Source organism: Acanthaster planci, linkage group LG15 (genome assembly GCF_054643075.1).
Source record: "Acanthaster planci isolate LZ-2023a linkage group LG15, COTS_SCS, whole genome shotgun sequence".
Lineage (NCBI taxonomy): Eukaryota > Metazoa > Echinodermata > Asteroidea > Valvatida > Acanthasteridae > Acanthaster > Acanthaster planci.
Genome location: NC_141791.1, coordinates 10117784 through 10141352, shown reverse-complemented (window position 1 = coordinate 10141352; position 23569 = coordinate 10117784). Strand labels below are relative to the sequence as shown.

The 23569-nt window shown below is 41.5% G+C and overlaps 1 protein-coding gene across 1 annotated transcript; it reads right to left on the bottom strand.

Moving 5' to 3' along the window:
- Window positions 1-39: 39 nt before the first annotated feature.
- LOC147796682 (protein-glucosylgalactosylhydroxylysine glucosidase-like) lies at window positions 40-17879 on the bottom strand. The gene is made up of 11 exons (XM_022242510.2): window positions 17697-17879; window positions 14282-14466; window positions 12769-12980; window positions 12091-12301; window positions 11069-11667; window positions 9435-9644; window positions 7105-7314; window positions 5935-6164; window positions 4418-4576; window positions 1607-1751; window positions 40-890 (listed from the first exon to the last, which is right to left on the bottom strand). Exons 2-11 carry the CDS (start codon window positions 14452-14454, stop codon window positions 838-840), a joined length of 2202 nt encoding a protein of 733 aa, XP_022098202.2. The 5' UTR covers window positions 14455-14466; window positions 17697-17879; the 3' UTR covers window positions 40-837.
- Between the last annotated feature and the right edge of the window lie 5690 nt (window positions 17880-23569).

Sequence of the window (23569 nt, the reverse complement as noted above, 5' to 3'; positions counted from 1 at the left end):
TCAATTACAACTTTAATTATCAACTGTGACAAGACAAAGTTTTGCAAAATAAAAGTTCTTTATTCGTGTTCACATAATATTAAAGGTTCTTCTTCAAATTGATTTATACAGAGAAATTAATAGTGCTGAGAGCAAATCAAATAGAAATGTTTTCGAGAAGAAATCAAGAGTATAATTTTATAGCTCATTTCAATAACAATCATGATTATTCCTTTTTTAAAAAAATACAATACTCGGGTAAGGGCAAATTATACACATCAATACCAACTGCACATATCAAAAATCCAATACAGGTCCAAGTGTTTACAACATTGCAAGGTACAAAATGAACAAGAGCTGTCAGGTTTTACAGGTGCAAATTTACCCGTCCAGCACATAATTTGAAGCCTCAAAACAGTTAGGCAAGTAAAAAGAATGAACAGCTTGCACTGTAAAAAAAAGCTGGGTAAAGAAGTTGGGAAATACCAATTCATCCAAAATTGGCCTTTGGTTACACAATTGTGAGTAAATTTGGGGGGAGATTATCCCCGTTGGGCAATAAAAGCTGACAGTATAGATAGCTGATAAATCAACCTTCTTAGGGTAAATATTTTTCCGCTTTATTTTTTACAGTGTGGAAGAGTTAACTTCAAAAGGCAGAGATACGTTTTGGCAAAATGTAATCTTTCTTGTCTAAAACTGTTGTGTTAACATAAATTGCAATCTATGCCACTGCAGTTTAACACGTCTATGGTGCTGCTGCAATGCCATGCAGTTTAACACGTCTATGGTGCTGCTGCAATGCCATGCAGTTTAACACGTCTATGGTGCTGCTGCAATGCCATGCTGATTGAACCATCATAGAGGCCTGATGGTCACCCAACTTAGTCGATGTATCATCACAGTCTTTCCTGTTAGACACAAATGGGGGAAAAATTACATTTATGAACAAGCGCATTCCCACATGGACTTGTTAAACAGTAATGGAATGTTTATTCGCTGTGATAGGACTAATAAGAACAGCTGATTACATAGCCTGCGCTGTACAAATCATGACAAAATCGGCAAAATCTTACAAAAGACAAAATCAGACGAATTCGGCCAAATCTGCCACAAAGACGACGAACCCATACAGAAAAAACTCCATACACAATGTGTGTATAGCTTTATGTGGGCGTGCTTCACTGTGTGTGAGTGGCATGCTGCAGTACTGTACACACGAAGCTGGAGACTGGGAACCATACAACCATTTTTGCATGCCTGCTATCGATCTCTGTGTTGGCAGTAGTATGGTTTGTATGTTTAGAATGGTTGCAGTCAATCTACATTGTATGGGAACTGTTCGCATTGGACTTTTTTATGCCACTGCTAACTTACCATGGCTGCATGTAAATCTTTCGGCCTGTTAGTTTTACATTGCATCTGCGGTAAGTTGACAGGGACGTTAGTTTGTGTTCCCATTGGATTTAATTTTGTAATTCTACAGGAAAGTCACAGTAAAATAACCAAAAAGTCCAATGGGAAATGGCTTAAGACTAGACCCTTTCGAACTTAGGTTGGGCACAGGGAATCCCCACCACCCTACATTTAGCATGAGTTGTGTCCATTTTCCATTTCAGAGATTCACCTTTGACAAGGTCATTGATGACTCCTTCTGCAGTTTCCATTCGTAGATTTGGTGCACCATGCTGCTGAGCTGTTAGTGTTACTAAAACTGTCTTCTCTGTGGCAATGAAGTCAATCTCAGAGCCAAGATAGTCCAGCCCTCTCACCTTTCAATTGAAAACATGACAAACAGATTTTAAGTTTGAGAGCCCTAAGGCTTTTTTCAATGGAAAAAAAAGTTCATTTAACTTTGAAAAGGATCCAACACCACGACCTATAGTGACAGAATAATGTTGCTTGACAAAATTAGGGGCATGTAATTTCACACTGCCTTTTGTGAAATAATATGGAATTACACTGGCAGATGAAACAGAACTTTAAAATGCAAAATGCAGTACATGTCAGTTTTGTCATTGCGTTGGCTCTGTTTCAAACAGAAATCACTCTCTGGTAATGCAGTTAAGAGTCATCACAAATCTCATCCAGGACAAGTTGCTGGCTAATTGCGGCTAGAGGGATTCCCTTAATCCGAAAGTCCTCTGGAAGAAGCTGTGCATTTACAGCGCATTCCCACTTGAATTGGGAAAAGGTGGATCTTGATCCAGCATTTTGGTGTGATCATTATCTTACCGCAACAAAACCGCAAATTGCGTTCCCACTCACACTTGATCAACCTTTTTTGGACAGAAATGTTGAGCCCGCGAGGTCACTGAGTTAGGTATTGCATATGTGCTAGCTTGCTGAGTGCACGCTTTGTGGCAGTGTTGCATGCTGAAGCGGCATGCCATGCGTGTGACCCTTGCGGTGTTTTGAGTGCAGAGTTCTACTGACTTGACGTCCTTAAATTAGACCGAATGTTCAGCCTAGTACATTATCTCGTCAAACTTTGCTTCCCTTTTTGATACTCTGTCACACGCTGCGGGCTATACCCTAACACAGAATTAGTTTTTGATGGAAAGCTAGTGAAATTACACAATTGAAAAAGGTTAAGAAACGGACGAATGCGCAATGAAAATTGTGAAAGGGCAAGGCACACATCGCGGCATGCATGCATCACGCATGAGTGGTGACACATTTTAATAGCCCGTAGTTCAGCAGTTGTTTATTTTGCATGCTGTGCACATTAAAAATTTCACATGAGCTACACGCCAAAAACCATATTTCTTTGTTCATCAGACCGCAAAAGTTTCGCCCCACTCGTGCACGGACGGATGTTGACAGGTCAAATTGCTGGATCAGATCCTCCTTTTGCGTTCCCATCTGATCGTGATCCGCCAATTGCAGGATCTGATCCACCAATTGGGAGAGGAGGATCAAGAAAGGTGGATCTGATCCTGATCCACCTTATAACGGTTAGCGTTCCTACTACACACAATTGCCAGATCTAATCCACCAATTGGGGGATCTGTATCTTGCTCCAGAGGAGGATCAAGAAAGGTGGATCTGATCCTTATAACGGTTAGTGTTCCCACTACACACAATTGCTGGATCTGATCCTTATAACGGTTAGCGTTCCCACTACACACAATTGCTGGATCTGATCCACCAATTGGGGGATCTGATCCTGCAATTTGACATAAGGCGGGAACACGGTGTTATTCAGGACAAGTTGGGGAGAAAGATTTATTAGTTGGTCACTGACTTCAAAGGACTGTTTACATACCAGAGGGCTTTTAACAGGTGGTCAGTGTTTAAGTAATTTGTGGTTTCCAAAGACTGACCTTGGATCACTCAACACACTGTGGCTTTTTCTCTGTGTGTTCAATGTACAAGCCGTGCTGCCTCTTGCCCCTCCTAATACCTCCTCGACTATCCATTTTATAAAATTCTGGAAATTGCAAGGTTTCCAAATTTGCTTTGTTGGAAAGTTTTATGTACACATGGTTGAAATGCAAGACAAGTACACCTGATTCATCAACATGATTATATAAGGTGTCCTTGAGCTGCCTGCCTGGCCAAAACTGCAAGGGGGACAATGTGTAAACAAATACCGTTAACTTCATTTGGGGGAAAGATTGCAGGAAAAGTTGTTCAAGATCAAGCCTTCAACATTCAGCTACTAAACCCATCTGTAATTCGTCCTCAACTTGTCCCAAACCAGATGTGAGGTGACTCCTTACAGCCTCCACACAAATTCACATGAGGAACAGATTGTGGAGTCCTCAAGTCACAGCAATAATGAAAACCTGAGGATTGGCCCCCTTACGGTGTTTTGTGTCATTTCTCTCACTTGACAAACAACATACTGGGTGATAAGCAAATTAGAATTTTGAATCCAAGATGCAAGGTTCATGTTTAACTAGGTTCTTTTTGGTTCCAGAAGACAGTCACAAAGTGATATATATTTGGTGGTTGATATACCAAACCTTTCAAAATGATAATGATATTGTCTCAGAAAGCTTTTCATACAAGAGTGTTGTAGTCCAGTTCTTTTCCAAGTCCTGCAACTGAGGTACAAAGTAACATTGTAGGAATTAAGCCCATTCTGTATGTGCCTAGATTATGTTGACCAAACACTGTGACTTAGTATGGAATACATCTGGATCCAATTTGCATATGCAGGAAATAAAAAACTGAATATTCAAAAACACATTGGAATATTTCTAACCATCACCATATATATATGTGGAAATGCTCAATTTCCTACTCATTATCACAAGTCCAAGAACTGAGAAAGTGCTGTCCCATTTCTTTCTTTCGTTGGACTTGGACTATTGCACTATCACACCTTATAACTTTTTCAATGGACCTGCTATCAAACTGAGATTCAAAGACTATCTCTACCTATGAAAATGAATATGAACAACACCAAAGATTTTCTAAATCTACTTACGGTAAACTTGGATGTGCCTTGAGGAAGAACAAAATTGAACAGGAGATAATCTGGATGGATGCGGAATCCTCCATAACCAAAGAGAACTGACTGAAGAAAGCCTCCCATACCAGTAATGAAGTTGATTGCCCCACTCCCAGATGCTGTCTCAGTCCATATCTATGAAAGCAAAGAAAGGACAATCATTTGGATAAAGGAGAATGCAGCATACCGTGTTGACTTGCTCATACCTTTGAAGTGGAGGAGAACCAGTGATATATAACACAAGTAACCAAGGTAATCTGAGAGGTGGAGACAGGTTGATGAAGGGGTTCAAGTTTACTTGGTCAGTTTACATTGGATTTGAATCTGACTTTGTCTTACAATGGAGTTACTTAATGCCCAAGGATTCTCTTTTCTAAAAAATGGCAGCATTTCAAGCGGAAAGATTTCACAGATTGTCTGACATTGTTATTTACTTAACGTTTAAAGATAATTTAAAGATGTTTAAAAAGACAAGTAATTCGGTAGTCCTGTTTTTGAGATTCAACAAATGGCATATTGTACCTTTAATCCAAGGAGGTCACAATAATACATACCCCTTAACCCTACCCCTTGGGTGTACGTGAAATCATATTGAAATTGGAGGATTTGGGACTTTTAGGGCTCCAGTGGAACGCTGCTATAACAAACACGACGGGATCCACGCTAAATGTTTGGTACAGTGGTTGTTCGGTATAGTGAAATTAACTGGCAAACGTTTCGTTGCTATGTTGAATAGCGCCCTCTCTTGTCTAACTGAAGTGCACCGTCTTGTGATACAATGAATAGCTGTTTTCGTGATTTTTGCCGTTGCATTCATGTTTGAGGTTTCTGGAAATGTATCTGTTAATTATTTTTGTTTTTTAGTTCTTAGTTTTTTGTTCTTGAGTTACAAAATTGATATTTAGTTTATCCTAAAAGTCATGAAGCTACCGCTCAGGATCGATCTCTGATGCATGCTGTGGCGAATCTCGGTTGATTTGCAACTGCATAATGTTCAGTAGGTTTTGTGCACAAAATATTGGGAGCCAAGGACGATGTTCGGTACAGCCAAATATTCGGTATAGCGGTGTTCGGTATAGCGACGTTCCACTGCATTTTGATATCAATTTCACATCGATCTCAAAGACTACAAATTTTCTTCCCTAAAAATCCTTGGATCTGTAAAGCATTTCATGTCTGAGGATTTCAAGTTACCCAGGAGGTCAAGCTGGATAGAGCTTACGCATGCGCTACACTTACTTGGATAAAAATTACAAAATGGTGTCTCAGCATTTATATATTCCCACTTGAATAGAGGTGGCAAACTGTACATGTGTACATGTAACTACTATTACTGGCTTCAAGAGAACCCATTATTGCCATAGTTAAATCACAGGTCATAAGTCACAATATATGCCTTTGGTGAAATCAACCCAGGGTGACAAAAGTGCTGAGCTTTGATACTGGAGGCTTTTATCAGCTACAGCCCAAAGCATAGATGTACAGAAACTTACCCTAAACGGTTGTTGAATGTTCTTAAAATTGCGTTGGAACATCTCATCTTGTTTGTCAGATTCACGTATTTCCCCATATCCAATGGAGAACATGGACCATGACATAGCAGGTCCATCAGGGTCAGTTACAGGTGCATAGGTCCGTAGATCAACAATGCGTGGATCAATATCCATTTTAATGTTGAGTGGAAAGCCCAGCAGAATTGCATCAGCTTGCTTAACTTTGGTTCCTGATTTAAAAGAAAATCCAACAGCCAACCATATATCTTCTACAATAAGCTTCCTCTTCCTAAAAATGAGGGTTTTGGTTTAAAAAGAATATTGCTACTTCAAAGATTCTGTTTCTTTAGATTTTTCTTCAAAGTCAAAACTTTCTGAACTTTGCTCAAACTTCAGTCAAATGACTTCTGACTTTCTAAAGTTAGCTCCTAAAATTTGATACATTTGTTTCCTCCAATATTTGTCAATCAATAAAACCCATATGAGTAAAGAACATATGATTTCATAAGCGGAATACAACTGCCCAATATATAACAGACTGACATCAGACAGACCAAACCCTACCTGCCTCACCAACAAACCCATTAACAAGACAAACATATAGACAAGTGGCCCTACGCAAGAGCAGGTGGACATGGTGGATTGTTAAAGTTAATGAAACTGAATGGAAGCAGTACTCAAATAGGAAATAATATACCACATTGCTGAGTTCATGAAGAGGGGCTCCTGGGTCTTTATACAGACTTGTTCCCAGTGCCTCCATCATCACTCTGAACTGTATACATCCACCAGTGGCCGGAAACCAGTCTACTGATAAACTGCTTATACAGTATATCCAATACTGAGGGATTCATTTAAATAAGGCAGCAACAGGTACAACAAAAACAAAACAAGTACCCAGCGTCATTATTCAGAGCAAACTGAGGCCCAAAGAGTCAATTTTTGCAAGTGATCTCATGTTACTCTTGCTGAGTCTCAGACTGAGACTTCAAGACACCGAGGACAGATCTAGAGACAAACACTTTGAGGCCCAAGATCCAGACGAAACGTCTGAGGCTTTAGGACCACACAGGTACAAGAATGAGACCAAGAGAGAAATCTGCATGTAGGTGTGGACATGGTCTTGAAACAAACACCTGATCTAAAGACCTCCATTACTGATCTGCTTACCTCTGTTATAACCTTCATACTCTGGGTGATAAGTGTGGAGAATATCATACACAATCAACAGCTTATCAGCTATTTTTGCCCAGGATGAGGGAGCGGTGACATTGATGAACTTCCCTGCATATGCTGGCAAGCGAAGACTAATCTGAGCCACAGCATTAGTGTAGACAGAGTTATTGACATTGGAGTGGTACTCATCTGGGGGTTTGACACCTGCAATTAAGCACATCTGCACCTTGGTGGATGACAAAAAACACAAATCAGACTTCAACATTTGGACAAGGCCTCATGTTTTACAGCACTTACATTCATGTTGAGTATCCTGTGAATAAATGCTCAAGATTGGATAAATTGGAGCTTGTGATTTTAAATTTCAAGCTTGAATAGTTTAAACTTTGCAAATTGGAAGAAGTATGATCCAATTAAAACACTTTAATATTCTTTAGTACTTCCTTTCTCTCAAGCTGCTTGAAATGATTTTAGAAAGAAATCCTCCTTGCAAATCATCTGACTGTTTTGTTATTTATGCCTCATAATAACAATAGTTAATACATTTATAAAGCGCAAATTTCACATAGATACAGTGCATGTTCAAATGCATGTATGTTCAAATGCGCTGTACAATGAAGACATTAAGCGTGGAACAATGAATACATTTAAACATGGTTGAGCCGATGGCATACACAGCCGATGGCCTACAAAGGCGCCTCGGGCAGCCGCCAAACGACCCATATTCACCAACATCAGTAAAGGGGAGACAGTAAGAAGCAGTTACCGTTTTAGAGGTGGGAGGAAAACCCCAGAGGAATATTCTGGGTAAAACCCACAGAATCAGGTAGGGACTGAAAACCCAATCCACATGTGGACCGCGTTGGGAATCGAACCCGGGACCACAGAGGTGGAAGGCAAGGAAAGAACTACCTTGCCAACCTGACTCCCCTACAATTCGTGCAGTAAAACAATTAATCTTGTTTTCTCCTGCAGAGGAAACTAAATCATGAGGACTGTCAGGTGTAATTGCTGGATGAGATTACATCAAGAGGTAACAATGAACCTTTTTGGAAAAATAATGGCTTCTTGCCAGCCTGATAAGCACAAGATCTATTGTTATCGCCTCTTGCTGGCCTAATAAGTACAAGATCTATTGTTTTCCACTCATCAGTCACAATAACTAACAATTAAAGGTAGTTGGATCATGCAGAATAAGCTGAATGTATTTTCTTAAATTTATAATGAAGTTTATACAGTAGATTCCCATTATAGCGCTCCCTGATATAATGTTCTTACCAATGTTACCCTCTATTTTCGTATCCCCAACTGCACACCCATTCACCGTGCACATTTTTATGTGGTTAGAGTGCTCCCGTTTACAATGCTTGTCGGGATATAACGTTCACGATTTTCGGCCCCAAGAACCATATACAGCATGTGAAATGATTCCGGTTACAGCTCTCTTTACCTTGGAAAATCAGATTCTTTAAAAAATAAAGCGAATGAAACCACATCAAAAGGTCGCCGCGACTGGCCGGCTATCCTGATTGAAAAGAGTGGAGACACACACACGTCCATGCAGCACGATCGCCAGCACGTGTTCACCATGGTGAGCCGCGGCGGCGTGGCTTTTCTGTGGCAATATTGTAGTGATTATTTTCCCACTTTTTATTTATTCTCGTGGTGTAGTTTGGCACACAAAAAAATCAACAGTGAAATACTACATGTAGTATTTTGTTACTTAAAGGTTTCTTTCTACCGATAGATAAAATCAGCCGCTTAAACTGTAGTGTATCTTTGTGTAGCAAATCTGGTCATTTCGCCGATAGTGTTTAGTGACACGTCGGATCGCTTGGGCTTTGTAATGACGTATCACTTTCTGTGGTCACATGGTTATTGGGAAAAGTCAGCGATTGGACTGTCCATGAATGGGTACGCAGTAGCAGTCAGGATGTCATGGTGGGTGTGGATCAATGTGTGTGCCGCGATACAGTATGCAGTTTTTGAAGAAATTTGGTGTTGTTTTTTTATAATGTCACGAAAACGTGGAGATAAACAGATACAAGGCATATATTCCAAAAATTACGGTGCACACATCTACAAATACATGTACATGTAAAAGAAATTCACATATATGACATACTGTACATGTATATACATGTATCTTTACATGTACATAGAAGTATGTGCACATGTGCATTTGCACGTCCATACTCAGGTACAGCGCTGTGCAGTTATAACGCTCAATTCTGTTAGGTCCCCTTGAGGGCGCTATAACGGGAATCTACTGTAGATACCAACTCACATATACATACATGTACATGTACTACTACTGGACATACCTAGGATTTCATAATTCCCTGACATGCTGTTGTACTCCACACGGCTGGCCCAGTATTTGGCCAGCTCTGATATAATCTCATAGCCCCGCCGATTCTTTAAAAAGTCAGCATCTCTTGTAACATGAAGATACTGCTGGACAGCAAAGGATATGTCACCATTGATGTGGATCTCCTGCAAACTGTAGATTTCAGCTGGGCACACTTCTGCTCCTGTAAAAGAGAAGACAATTCCAAAGAGCAAATCTGTGAGAGCAGATTTTGCAACTGAACACAGACCACTCGAAACTGCTAAAACTGTCTAAGAATGAATTTCATGAATTAATATGCTGAGTGAGGTAATATTGTTTGAAATAATTTGTTCCTCTTGTAAGAAGTACCACATACAGTGAATACTGGACTTCAATCTTTGATCTGCAGGTAATCTTAATTTCTAATTACATTTCTCTATGAAACAATGTCTTTGCTTCTACAAATTTTTATGTCACTCCATATTTGCTGTTTTTGAGTCCTCGAGTGCTGTGCCTCAGCTACATATGGTCAGGGCAGTAAGTTAGAACAGCGCTATTCAGCACTGGATGGAGCTTCACATTACGTGTTAATGGTGCTGAGCAAAAGAATGCTATGAACTAGCTGGAACTTTTCTTATGCATGTACGTGTATGTATGAACGATGTTTGCATTTTCTAGCACACCTACATTATTTTTGTGGCTTTCAAACTTTTTTGTAGGCCCTAGGAAACGTGTGCTGTGCCTATTGGATAATCCAGTCCAATGTCCAGCAAATATGATTGCAGGGTAGGACAAGCTAGAGCTGTGCTGATTATTCAAATATTCAGGTATTCACTCAATTATAAAATATTCACGTTTTTTAAAATTAACCATGCAGTGAAAATCAGTGTGATAAAGAGGTAAAAATTCAGTTGGGTTACAAAATTGAATTTTGAAAAAAATTCAATGTGTTCCAATAAAAAGGCAGCTGAATGCATACATGTGACCTGTCGAGGCAAAATGAGTATAAAGTCAAAGTCTGCTTTTCCTATGATGGTTCAAAGTCAAAAATTGAAGGGAAAGTCAATTTGTGGGCTCTGTAATATTTGGAAAGAGTACCCCCTCTGATTAATTCCAAATTTTTCACAGGATCAGATATCTAAAAAGGTCATTTTTGACCAATTTTGATGACAGCATTATTCATACCTGGTCAGAAATGTTGAAACAATGTTGGAGACAGAGACTCAGAGCTGTCAGCATAATGTCACATTGTCATCCTTATTTTTACCCCAAGTGTACCATTGGAAAGCTCTTGCTTAAATATAAAAATAATATTTCAATTTTCAAAGATTCTGAGTTTCGGTTCATTTTGTGGTGACAGGTCATATATGCCCAACAATAAGGCAAACAACTGCAGCCATTCCGTCAAGCTTTTCTGTTAATTTGAGTAAAATGTAAATTTTACATCTGGTTTGTGGGAATTTGTATCAAATATTTAAATATTCAATCGAAAAGAATGCTTAACATATTCAAATGTTTTATTATTAAAACTGACTTAGCTTTAAAGACTGTAATAATATCCTTTGCAGTGTACAAAATCTGTAGGTTCGTGGTGTATTTTGGGGCTGCTCGGTTGATCCTACTAACCTGTGTAAGCCATCTCCCATGGATACTCAGCTCCTTGGTAGCCTCTCGATTTGGCTAAGTCCTTAGCTGCATCCAGATGATACGTTCGTGATTCCAACATGGTCCTACCCAACTTGGGATGAAACATAAGCATTGTGGGATACATCCAGGTCTCCTGATCCCAGAACACATGTCCCTCATAGTCAGTGTCAAAGCGGCCGTGAGCCAAGCCACCAGGGCTTAAGCCATAGAAATGGAAGGGGAACTGTTGGTCATCATAGTTGATGGAGGGAAGTGAACTTAGTATGTAGTACATGCTGCCATAAATTGCCTTTGAAAGTGTCACATTATCAACTTCCATTAAGCCACTATTCCATTTATTCTGCCATTCCATGTAGTGATTGCTGTACAACATTCCAGCTGATGCCAAACTTGAACCATACGCTTGGAAAAGTGAGGCTACAGTACTGTTAGGTCCAATGGCCGTGATGAACGTCCAAGTTTTTGTGTTTTGATCTGACGGTAACGTGATGGTGTCTGGAATGATAGTCCAGTTGACAGCAATTGGTATGGTGGAACTTGTGCTGGTTTCTGATTCTACAGTGTTGCCACACATCAGTCTGTTTTTAGAAGTAATAAAATCAACAATCATTTTAGGATCACAACTACAGAGTTCATGACATTGGGAGTAAACTTCAACCATAACAGATGAAGTGAAAAAAAGATCAAGGAGTGGGACAAACTTTCTTTCATACCGTTTGGTTACTTGCTTTTGAAATCCCTACTCCTGGCAAATTGGCCAAAACCAGCTCCCAGTTTTCATGGATTATGTGATACCCCAGTGAAACTCGCTGAAAATCAACTTGCACGGAGGGTGAGTCAAAAAGAGTTATATCCACAATAAACAAACAGAGCAATCCAATCTGTTTATAGACCTCATAAAGCCAAAGGTAAAGACACGTTTTGTGCACGACATGCCACTGAGCAAATGTACATTACTTTTATTAATGTATATACACATTGGATTGATCTATATTACTAACCCAGTGCCATCATCGGGAGCTGACATCTTGAAGTTGATGTCTTTGCTATCTATCCCAGTATTGTTCATCAATCTGAGGGTTATAGGGTCTGTAGGTTGTCCTGTCCTGGTGACAACAATCTCATTAACCAGAATGTAAGAGACATTCTGGTGCGCATAAATCCTCTGCTCTATGAAAGCTACATCAGTTCTAACCTTACGATGAAAAGTTCCTGGAAAAGTCCAAATGTACAGAGCATTACAATGTGAACTTGTGCCAAAAGAAATACCGTTTCTCTATATTCATATGGTCTCTACTTCTTGACAGAACAGAATGGAAAGTGTAAAAGGAACGTGTAACCAATGGAACTGAGATGTTCAGCAGTACCAAGAGTGTAAAAACACAACTTATGAACTGATTAATCAGTTCTATGATACCAAAAACTTGTCATAAACGGGGTTACTGCTTCACATCAGCAAAGACTAAAATGAAGATACATGTATCAGTGATTATGTACATTTACATGTACATTTGCAATGCACATTTTTAAAAATACCACTTCAGCAACTTCTTTCTATGTACATGTAGTTTCATGAGTGCTTTAAACAAATACCGTACATCTTCTGGTGCATGTACAAAAACTATACCTTTGTAGTTCACTAATACAAATTTCTCAAGAACAAGTGACACTTTTCTAACCATTTTCAAGTTCCAATGAGTATGACTCCTTTGAAATGTTCACTTTTGCTGGTAGAGAGATTTTAATGGCTGCTGTGGATGGAATCCTTGCTCGATGACTTGCACCGCCACGTCCATTGTAAAGTCCATTCACATAGATGGTGTCACTGTAGACAACTGTTGCCAGGTAACCATTGCCAACGGCTGGAAGACAACAAGCCTCAGTCGGAAGTCTGAAAATAAAAGATGTGAAATTGTTCCTTTGTAGATATTTCAGTCACTTTATAATCTAAACAGTACAGGATTTTTGACAATTTGATGCGGTTGAGTACAAGCACTCTTTTATTTTCCTGTTGAACAACAGGTAAGCAGTGCTGATCTACTTAAGACTAATCCTAATACAAAAGCACTGTACATTACGGAAGCCCTATTTATATACATTTGAAGCAAGATATGGGATGGAGAGAAACCCTCCCCTCCCCTGTGTTGGTCATTGTTTTTCTTTTAAGACATCTAGGGGGATGTGTTAGGTAACAACAGTTTTAACTGTGTATTGGGTCTGGACATGTAGGGGGTACTCCTCCATCCTATATTTTGCCGGTATATCTATTTTGCAGAAATTGCAAAATTGTCAAGGAGCGGTATGTACATGTACATGGTGTGATGTTTCTGCCACGATAAAGGCTACACATGCACATGTAGGATTGGTCCTCAAAAACACAGGTGAATAGTTTTGAATCAATGCACGGGCACAGCAATATCAGATTACTTGGTTGCCACCACAGAATCCAAAGGCATGTGCATGAATTTTGGCATAAAAAGTGGTTGGACAAAATGCAGTAATTAGCATAATCAGCTTTATTCTGCCATCAATTTTTGAAAAGAAATAATATACCAATTAAGGTCTCGCAAATGAGCATAAAACCTAAAGTAAAAACACCTGTCTGATGTCCAACTCTGCAAACATGGAACACTATTCAACTGGGCCCCCGCCCCGCTCCCTGATGACAGAAACAATGCTCTACTAACTACATGTACATGTATACACGTGTTGCATCTTATTGCAAAAGAAGAATTTGGACAAAATCTAGTCTAAACTCAGAAAAACAGTGAAAACAATGTAATGATAGAAGACAGACTACCATAGCACATCAGAAACCTATCAAGACACTCTTGTACAACTGCATCTATCAATGATCGACCCTCAAAACAGAAATCTTGTCTCTGTTTGTACACATTCTCTCCACAGTCACGTCACAAGACTACTGAAAACTGAACCATTTCAACAGAACTGGATATCATTCTTAGGCTTTGTATTCAACGGTTCTAATCTTCTGAAGAGAAGTCTCCTTCCACATTGAATAACGACCAAAATTGGCTGGTAAAATACTTAATATCTTATTCTCGTTCTTTTCCTCAAACACATTTTGGAGAGTTTCTCGGCTAAATCGTGAGAAATGTTTGCATCGTTTTGTTTTAGTACGGTGTGAGTTACAACACGATCAAAATACTTCAGAAAATCTCACTAACTTACTCTGCAGACTCAAAGACATTTGGCAGCAAAGATATGTCCTTGTATTTCTGGTTGCAAGGACAGCCATTGGTCATGTTGGTGGAAGTACGTCTTGTAGCGCTATGGAAGTGACACTGATCGATCATACAGTACAGTGACAGTATGACAACCACACTCCTGATTACAAGGGACATGGTTGATTACACCTGAAGAAAAAAAATCAGCATACACAATACGTTGAACATGCCTTGAACTTTTAATTTTATAAATCCCTCTCCTCATCAGCCCTCAAAGTAAACTACAACTTTCTTGTGCTTTGAACAGCTAATGAATGTGTTGGACAACACCCCATTCTATAGTGAAAACATAAAACAAAAAACATATTTCACAAGCTGTCAAGAGAAAAGGAGTGGAGATTGTGATGAAATGATGCCACTCAATCACAGGAATTCTAATATGTGCCAGTTGTATAGGCCGAGTACCAAAGTTTATCAGAGAAGTGAACCAGAGCTGTCTGATTCACTGCATCTGGTCCACATTCACACCACTACCATCTAAGTTGTGAACGCTTTACCACTACACATTCAACAAGAACAGAGACTTAACAATGCAAGCTGAAAACTTTCCTTTTTAGATCAGCATTTGCAAATACTGTATGTATAACTGTGTTCTGATCTTCCCTTTTTTTCCTAAATATTTTTAAGGTCACCGTGTCAGGTAGTTACAGTGAAAAATTACATAGGTAGGGTTTGGGTTAGAGGCATCTGTCTCCGGAAAAGATCGAGACATTACTGATGTCGACAGGGTTTAGGCCTATGTGATTAGTTACCCTGCTGACAGGACAGACGTATACATGTATAACCCCATACTGCAGTTTGGGCACTGGCATGGTGACCTGACTTTCTCTCAAAGACTGTCTTCTTTTGTTTCATTTCTTTTTATTTTTATTGCATACTCCTCCTTGGTTTTACATCAGTTTTTTTGTAATGCGCCTTTGATCACTTCGGTGGAAAGGGCGCACTATAAATTCCAAATTATTATAATTATTATTATCTACCCTCTGGAGGTTCACCAGTCTATCCCTCTAAGCTTACAGAAGCAGAATGATGATCCCAAGAGTTTAGATACATGTTGCTATCCTTCGCATAGGCCTTTAGTGCAGACTACCCCTAAAACGACTGCCAGAACTGGAAGTAAGCCTACTCAAGAACTAGTTCATGTACACCCTGTTGATAGAGCCTCTTGAAGTGCCTCCTATCCTTGGCCTATAGCTTGAGTAACTGCAGCCCTCGGCATTTCCATTATGTCATAAGAACAAATACCAGTACTAATAGTTACTCTAAACAAAGCAGTAGCACTGACTAGTACTCAACAATTTCTTTTTTACACATGTAGCATTACGTGTATTTGATTTGATGGTAATAGCTTACATGTAAAAAAAAAAAGCAAGTCTGGTCCGAGCCAATTTGGCTCATCAGGCTGGTGTTTAGCTCCGGCTTCCTTGGCATGAAACGACTGAGAATATTTCCATTCCCCCCAGGATGGGATGCCAGTCCATCACAGGTTGCTTCCCCAGCTAATGCTGGTACCGATTTATACTCCTAGGCGGAGAGAGGCAAGCAGGGGTGAAGAGGCTTGCCAAGGGCCACAACATGCTGCCAGCAGCCTCCAACCCTATGATTGGAATCCACAAACCCTAACCACTTGGCCACATGCCCCCTGTGGCCTACATGTAGCCTACATGTGCTACTGTAAAATAGGTACTGTATATCGTATTCCAATCCAATTACTCTTGTACATTCTAGTGCCTCCTAATCAAGGGCTGATCCAGGGAGACAAGGGATCCAACAAGGAGCCCCCGAAAATAAGCCGCCCTACTAGCCTGTTTTAACTTAGTAGGCCCAAGTGAAGGCAAACATTTTAATCTGTTCCATTTCTGTTTCTTCAAACATTGTCAGAAAGCATGTAAAAAGCCCCTAAAGTCTCATTGCTCAAACTGGCCAGAAAAAGCTTCGAAAGAAGAGTCAAAATTATTGACCCCCTGATGAGTTTCCCCCTCCCCCGAAATAAAGGTTGGTTGGTTCTGGTACTAGATCCCACCGATGTGAGGTTAGTTACTTATTCTTCATTTGATGTTTGACATTTAGCGTTGAGCAAGTAACCATTTGATATTCAATGTTGAATAAGTAATAGTTTGACATTCATTCAACGTGCGCTCATATGCAGGATTAGCCGCACTAGAGTGGCACGATCTCTCTCTCGATCAGGATGGATCGGGAGTGAGAGTCCGTGCCACAGTAGAGGGGCTAATGCAGGATGCACTCCCCAAACAAAGCCCTTGCTAGCATTCTGGTTCCAATAGAAAAATGGAGTGCAAATGTAACAAACAACAAACTGCACCACTATGCACATGCATTCAAACATACATTGTATATAGACATCATGTCACCATGATGTACGCACACACAACTCTGATGTACACACTATGTATTGGTTAGGGATGCCAAGGTTGGGGCTGCTTATGACACAGGGGAGTATAGCCATGGGGGGTTGTGTCCCAGGCCCGGCCCCCCAGAAAAAATTTGCAGTGCCCTCAGGACGGACCACCCGTGCCCCCCCAAACGACATACATGTAAATGGATGAATAGATACTATTGAAGAAAGCTAACGCTTGCCCCCCAGAAACACACCACTGAAAGCTGGTGGCCCTTGTGCCCCCCCCCCAACTAGTAAAATCTTAGCTCTGGGTATGACCAAGATACTGGGATGAAATTTTTGGAGATGAAAGATTTTTAAGTTCCAATAAAAGCAGAAGTAGATAAAACTGAGTGTTTTTCCCTCAAATAATGATGTTGTAAGAATGTCAACAACATTTGAGAGCTTGTTTGACTTGACCCCACCCCCCAAAATGTACGTGTGTAGGCTAAATGTGACTGGATGTGCATTGTGGCGCAGCTTGCTTTTCGCTCCTTTTGCATTCCCCCGTTTCTGTTGTAACCAGATTGTTAACAGGGGCTTTGTTAGGGGTGTACATCCTGACCGCTCACCAAATCAAATGCATAATGTCAAACTGTTACTTATTCATGGCCGAATATCAAACGAGTTGCATGTACCGGTTCATGTACTTGTTCGACACTGAACATATGAGGAATAAGTAACAAAATTCACATCAGTTCTAGAGCTCCCTCAATCATTTTAATCTCCTTGCTGAAGTTACTCTCGATACACGATCTAGACCCGTAAACAGGGCCCGACGAATACTCCTCCGTCGTGTATTGGATTCGTTGGGCTCTGTTTACGGGTACGGCCGGGTCTCGATCTAGCCCAGGTGGACTCCCTGACCGTACTAGTAGTAGTCGTTACGGAGGGAGTCCAGAATATAAAGGGTGCAAAATCGGAAGAAAAATTTTATAACTAAAATTTTCAACACTTCTACCTTTTCGGAGGAGCCAATTTCACGTCTGTAACTCCTATGCGTCCTTATCTCCACAGCTGGAGGGTTAAGAAATTCAACACCTCACCACCAAAGACATACACGGGAAAATATAGTCCGATTGTTGTGGACTGTTTGGAGTTGCCGTTCTCCAGTGCAGTTGGTACAGTGTGCGCGCGCAACTATTCGGCGTACGAGATTCCGAGCTTCGTACACGCACATCGAAACTACATGTTCTGACCAGAACCAGCGAAACTGAAGTCTAACCGAATCAACTCGTTTTTTGAAAACGTTTCACATGAAGCATGTTACTCATAACGTGGTTCTCAACCACGAGTACCATTGATCTCCATGCCGAGTACACACAACATCGGGCCGCGGCGAGGCTACGGGGTGCGTTGGTGACAGTTGGCCTAGTTACCTGCATGCAAGCTGAGTCTACTATGGTCAGTAGGCCTACGAGAAAGCTAAAATTCATGATTTTTACAAATCCTGGCCATTTTTTAGCATGTACTATGTGTTAACAGGTGGACTTAAAATAGACAGACAAAAGTTGTCCACAAAACTCGATATAGTTAAGGGACTCCCGGCAGTTCCGTGTCGAGGGAAATTAAATCCAGCAAGGCTTAGGCACATTTCTGTTGCTAGCAATTTACTCATAAGGATTTGTCCCATTTCAAAAGTTATACCGAATACTTTCTTTAGAGCTAGAGAACTTTTCGAAACACGCTGGCCCAGATAAGTATTTTTTAAATAAACTAGACTGATATTAGAGTCAATAACGGCGATTAACAATCATGATCTCCTGGGCCTGAATCAAAAACGAAAAATCACCCTTTTTGAGACTGAGTATTTTGACATTGCACATTGGGGATCCATCGCCCGATAACCAGACAGAGCTCCCGCATGACCGTAAACGTCAACCTCTCAAGCTAATCATTGAATTTTAAGCCCACTGACAAAACTATTCGGCGACATTTCTTCGGGCTGGCGAAAACATTGACAAGAATATTGGACGGTACTTCTGATTACAGAGGACTCCAAACAATTACATAGTACACATGAATTTGAGTTTCTAGCCGTTTGCTAAGTGTAGGCCTACGTGAGGGATTCACCTCCACCCAGGCAGTATGATTATGAATTAGGAGATTTTTAAAAACTTCCACCCAGTCCAGCTATCTGCCCATTGTTCAAAAATCCAACTCGTCACTTCCAATAACCAATTCAGTCTGCTTATTGTTTGTTTAGTTTACGAATAAAAAATGACAGGCCGATCAACAGCACGATTTGTGCATGATCGCTACTTACAGCAGTGCCTCTGCATACTGTGTTCCCCATAGCATCGCTCTTGCCTGTTCATCACGATCATCATGCCCGAAATGTAATCCTCTTTTTATTCCTCAATTATCAAGATAAGTTACTGCTTCATTTTAAAAAAAGCGGATCTCTACAACATTGTGTATTTATATATCTCTAACCAATAAAACTCTACAAACAAATTAAACATGTTAAACACGTACCAAAGAGAGATCGTTGATAATCCTGTACAGGAACCCTACATATACAAGGCCTTCTACGTTAACCGAGGTTATTCTTATAAAATAGCAAGTTGTGCGACAAATTTATGTTTATAAACCGAAATATAAAGCAAACCAAAATGTAAACATTTTAGGGGTAACCAATAGGGGGTTCATTGGTCAGTTTGAAGCCGCCGATCCGACAAAAACGGAACTGCAATTTTTTTATCGGCTCGACGGCATGCGGGTAAAAGCCGGGTACCAGGCACGACCTCCGTGTCGCATGCAGGCGTGCAACAGACCTTCACTGGAAATGCGCACGCGTAGTGCGTGCACACAGTCGGATTCCACATGCGGGCACTTATAATTTACAATTCGAGAACGGATGAATTACGTCTACGAAAGTAACGTTGTCTCTCACTTATTTTCCTCGACTTTGCAGTCCATGGTTCGTTCTGAAATTCCTAAACCCCCAGACGAATAGGTAAGGCCAAGAAGAACTTTTAAACATGAAAAATTAGTTTCTTCAATAAGGTAGACCAAAAACAAATTAGAACCAATTTTGTGGTCGTTCTGTACACAACTTGTATACCCTGGACGTCAGTCGTAATCATGAAATGAAGACAACGTCCAAACTGGGCTACTCTCGATTATGAAGGAGATGGTGAGGTAGGGGTCCGTTAAACAGGGTTACGCTACAACCTCGACTCCATGGGCTGCGTGGACATTCCTTCACTAGCTAGCTCTGGTCGTGTTTACAATAAATGCTGACTGGCTATTCAGGATTAACCGCATGCGTATTTCAAAAGCTATAGGTTTGCGCCAACGTACGTGCCATGCACTGCGTAAATCTGCGTCATGCGTAAACACATCGCCTACAGTCCTCATTTAAATCTCCAAAATAGTGGAATATTTGAATTAAAACCAGGGGTCAAGATCACGCAAGGCCTGGTGGGAACCAACATGGCACGGCAAGATCGTATACCTATGGCAATGAGGTTGGGTCGCGCTCCTACCACTGCTTAGCCTAGTACTAGTGGGCATAAACTCTACCCGTTGAAGACAGTATATCGTGGGTGCATAGAGATCATAGGTAGAACTAGAGGTGACATGGGGCTTACAAAATTGTCCCATAACGCATGAACGTCTTGGAACTTCATGGACACCTACGCATACATGTGAAACACGTACAAGTGCACTGAAACAACGTGTCGCCCATCTGAATTGATGACGTCAGAAAATTTGTTTTTTAAAAGCTTCAAGGGTGTAGAAGACTACGGACTGAACCACGTGAGCGGGTAAAACATTTCAGTGTAATTGAACACAATGTCACCCTGTTCAGGCCGCATTTGCGTAACGTAAAGAATAGGCCCATCAACTCTAGCTTTATTATTATCTCTATGCTTGAGTGTTCTTAAACACTTTTAAATAGCTCCATCTGGCAACTGCAGTGTACTAAAGTGCACCCTCGTTCCCATAGGGATGGGTACGATCTTGTCGCACCATGGTGGTTCCCACCATGCCCTTCACGATCTTTGAAGAAGACTGATTCCCATCCCATGACAAACATGGACTTAACTGAGGTATTCCATCCTTCAATGGGCCTGTGTATTCCTCCGACCATTGATACTAGTTTGCACGGCACACCATGACATGGACACTGACTAGAGTGTGTCTTGGCTCTCAATCGTCTGGCATCGCAACAAAATTTCAAGTGGGTCCAATGAGCACATTCTTCAAACATGCATTGTCCCACTGGCGGTGGCCAATGCCCCCCCCCTTTTCGACTGGTGGGGCCTCCCCCCCCCACATACACACACATTTTGCAGGTCCTATATAACTGGGTGGGGCTCAATGGATCGACCAAAATAATGACTGATGCCTGATGGTCTAACAACTGCCCCTCTTTGAGAAAATCGTTCCGCCGCCGCTGTGTTGTCCCCAAGACGTTAAATAAATGCAGTGAGACTGCGCTAGCTCAATTTGGTACGGTACCGAAGACAAACGCAGCGTTTATCCGACTCGCCAATTTCATCTTCACTGACGTACTTCATCCGATTCTTCCGCGATTCTTCAGAAAGACAGCTCATTGTCACCGCTTTTCTTGACGATCTGACAGTCGATGTCTGCCATCCTACATGTTCCAGGCTGGGAAGAATTTAATTGGACAGGAGTGGACTGCTTCTGACTAGTCTCTGCCTTCTCAGATTCTACTGCTTTACGTGTCGTCTTCTGTTTCTTCGAAGACACTGATTGTTGATATTCTCTTATCTTTTCTATAGTTGTGTCTTCCGTTCTTACTCTCCCTGAAACTATTGACGTAGCTCATACACTTTCTTTTTTTTTCGCAGCTTTCTTCCTTTGTCCCAGTCTTTTTTCTTTCGCCTTGAAAAACGTATTCACGTCTTCTACTCTTCAGTGGCGTAGTTACGGGGGGCCTGGGGGCACATGCCCCCCCCCCACAAATTCCCAGTGCCCCCCCCCCCACTAAAAACGGACGAATGGATATTGCACAAGGCTAACAAAAGCTTGCCCCCAAAAATCACACCACTGAAAGCAGGTGTCCCCATAAGATATGCTGGTGCCCCCCTTGTGCCCCCAAGTGAAATCCGAGCTACTCCGCTGCTACTCATCAGTGCAATTCTGTTGGAGTTGCTCACACCGTTGTGTTGATGAGTCAGAATTCTGACTACTTTGTAGGGTAATCCGCTGCTGATCTTGATGACGTATTGTTGACTCTTCGATCGTACTCAGAGGTTTGCAAAGAATCGTCGATATATCGACGACGTTTGAATCCAGTGGGTAAATTTCTGCCCGTTCCTCAAGGAACTTTGCAGGTTTCCCGGTGAGAGTGCCTTCTCATATTGACCCTTGCATGCCAGCCCGCATATCGCAAATTTGTCAATTCCGATGCAGGAGTTAGCACGCATGTACCTGTGGCATTTTGCATTGTACACCCTCTGCAAGGTCCAAAGCAGCCAACATCCACGGTCTAAAGAATGTGGCTGGTGTGTGCCGATAGAACAAAGAGTACGACGTTATTCTTCTTTGCCCAGTCAATCTCTGTTAGTGAAGTACGTGACTTGTGGCCATCGTAAAACACGACCACGCACAGTCTCATTTTCAGAGGTACTCTGTGCGTGGTCGTGAAGATGAGCCAGAAGTGTTTGACGATTTCACTGACAGTGGTACCCAGTGATTGATGCGGGTGAGGAATTCAGCTTTGCTCCAGTCGATCTTGTGGTCTTCGACGTGGGAGTACTTGATGATGGCAGACTTGTCATATTCTCCTTTCCTGCCATAGGCTCTGTGTTCATTGAGTCTGATAGGGAGGTCCCTGCAGACGGTCTCGCCGATGTACAATTTGCCACATTAGCAGAGGATCTTGTACACTCCTGGCTTGTGTCGTGGGTTGTTTTGGTCCATGTGGGAAGTCAGTAGGTTCTGCATTTTCGAGGGGGGGGGGTTTGTATGGAACACTCGAATGCAATATGCTTGTGGAGGATGCGCTGGATGTGATGGGATGTACTGCCTAGGTAGGGGAGGGTAGGCCTAATGGAACTATAAGGGACCATAACTACTTGGCTTTGGTTATAGGAGACCCTTCAGCCAGGGGTGGATCTTGGGTCTTGACTTAATCTATTCCGCTGTAGTGCCGTGGAGATATGATGGAGTTCTTGGGTGAGACGTTCCTTGTCGCAGACGCTGTATGCCCTGCGTACAAGGGCCCAGTTGACTTAAGACTTGTTCTTGGGGGCATGGAAGGACGCGCTTTGGAGGTATCTGTCTGTGTGGGTAGGTTTCCGGTATACTCGGCGGGTGAGAGTCCCATCCTGCTTTCTGGATACGTCAACATCAAGAAATGAGATGTTGCCATCTTTGTCTTGTTCCATTATGAACTGGATATTACTGTGAAACCAGTTGAGGTGTTCCAGAAAGAGCTCGAAGCTATCCTGCCCATGCTGCCAAATGACGAAGGTGTTGTCTTCGTACCGGAGCCAAATCTTGGGTCTGTGATCCTCAGTGTTGATAGCGTGCTGCTTAAATTCTTCCATGAATATGTCAGCCAAAACGAGGATACACGAGATCCCATACAGGTTCCGGCTGTTAAAATCTATCTCTCCATTTGAAGTACGATAAGTTGACGCAAGTGAGCAGCAGGTCTTTCTGGAGCGTAAGGTGTTGAATGAAGTTGGCGAACTGGTTGGAATCCTTGATGTGGTGTTTGGCGTTGCCAACCAGGGGTGCAGTATAATGGCAAAATGTCTGGCTGTGTTGTAAGTTGGACCACCTCTAGAAGCGACGATTGGGCGTAGTGGACTATCCGCCTTGTGGATCTTGGGTTGCCCAAAGAACCTT

What these genes read in the sequence shown, in the direction of transcription:
- LOC147796682 (XM_022242510.2), bottom strand. Translation starts at nt 14,454, where the DNA reads ATGTCCCTTGTAATCAGGAGTGTGGTTGTCATACTGTCACTGTACTGT. An exon ending in GCTCCCGATGATGGCACTGG is followed by an intron (nt 11,668 to 12,090) that starts GTTAGTAATATA and finishes TTCTAAAAACAG; the next exon opens with ACTGATGTGTGGCAACACTG. An exon ending in AAGGCACATCCAAGTTTACC is followed by an intron (nt 1,752 to 4,417) that starts GTAAGTAGATTT and finishes TTCAATTGAAAG; the next exon opens with GTGAGAGGGCTGGACTATCT.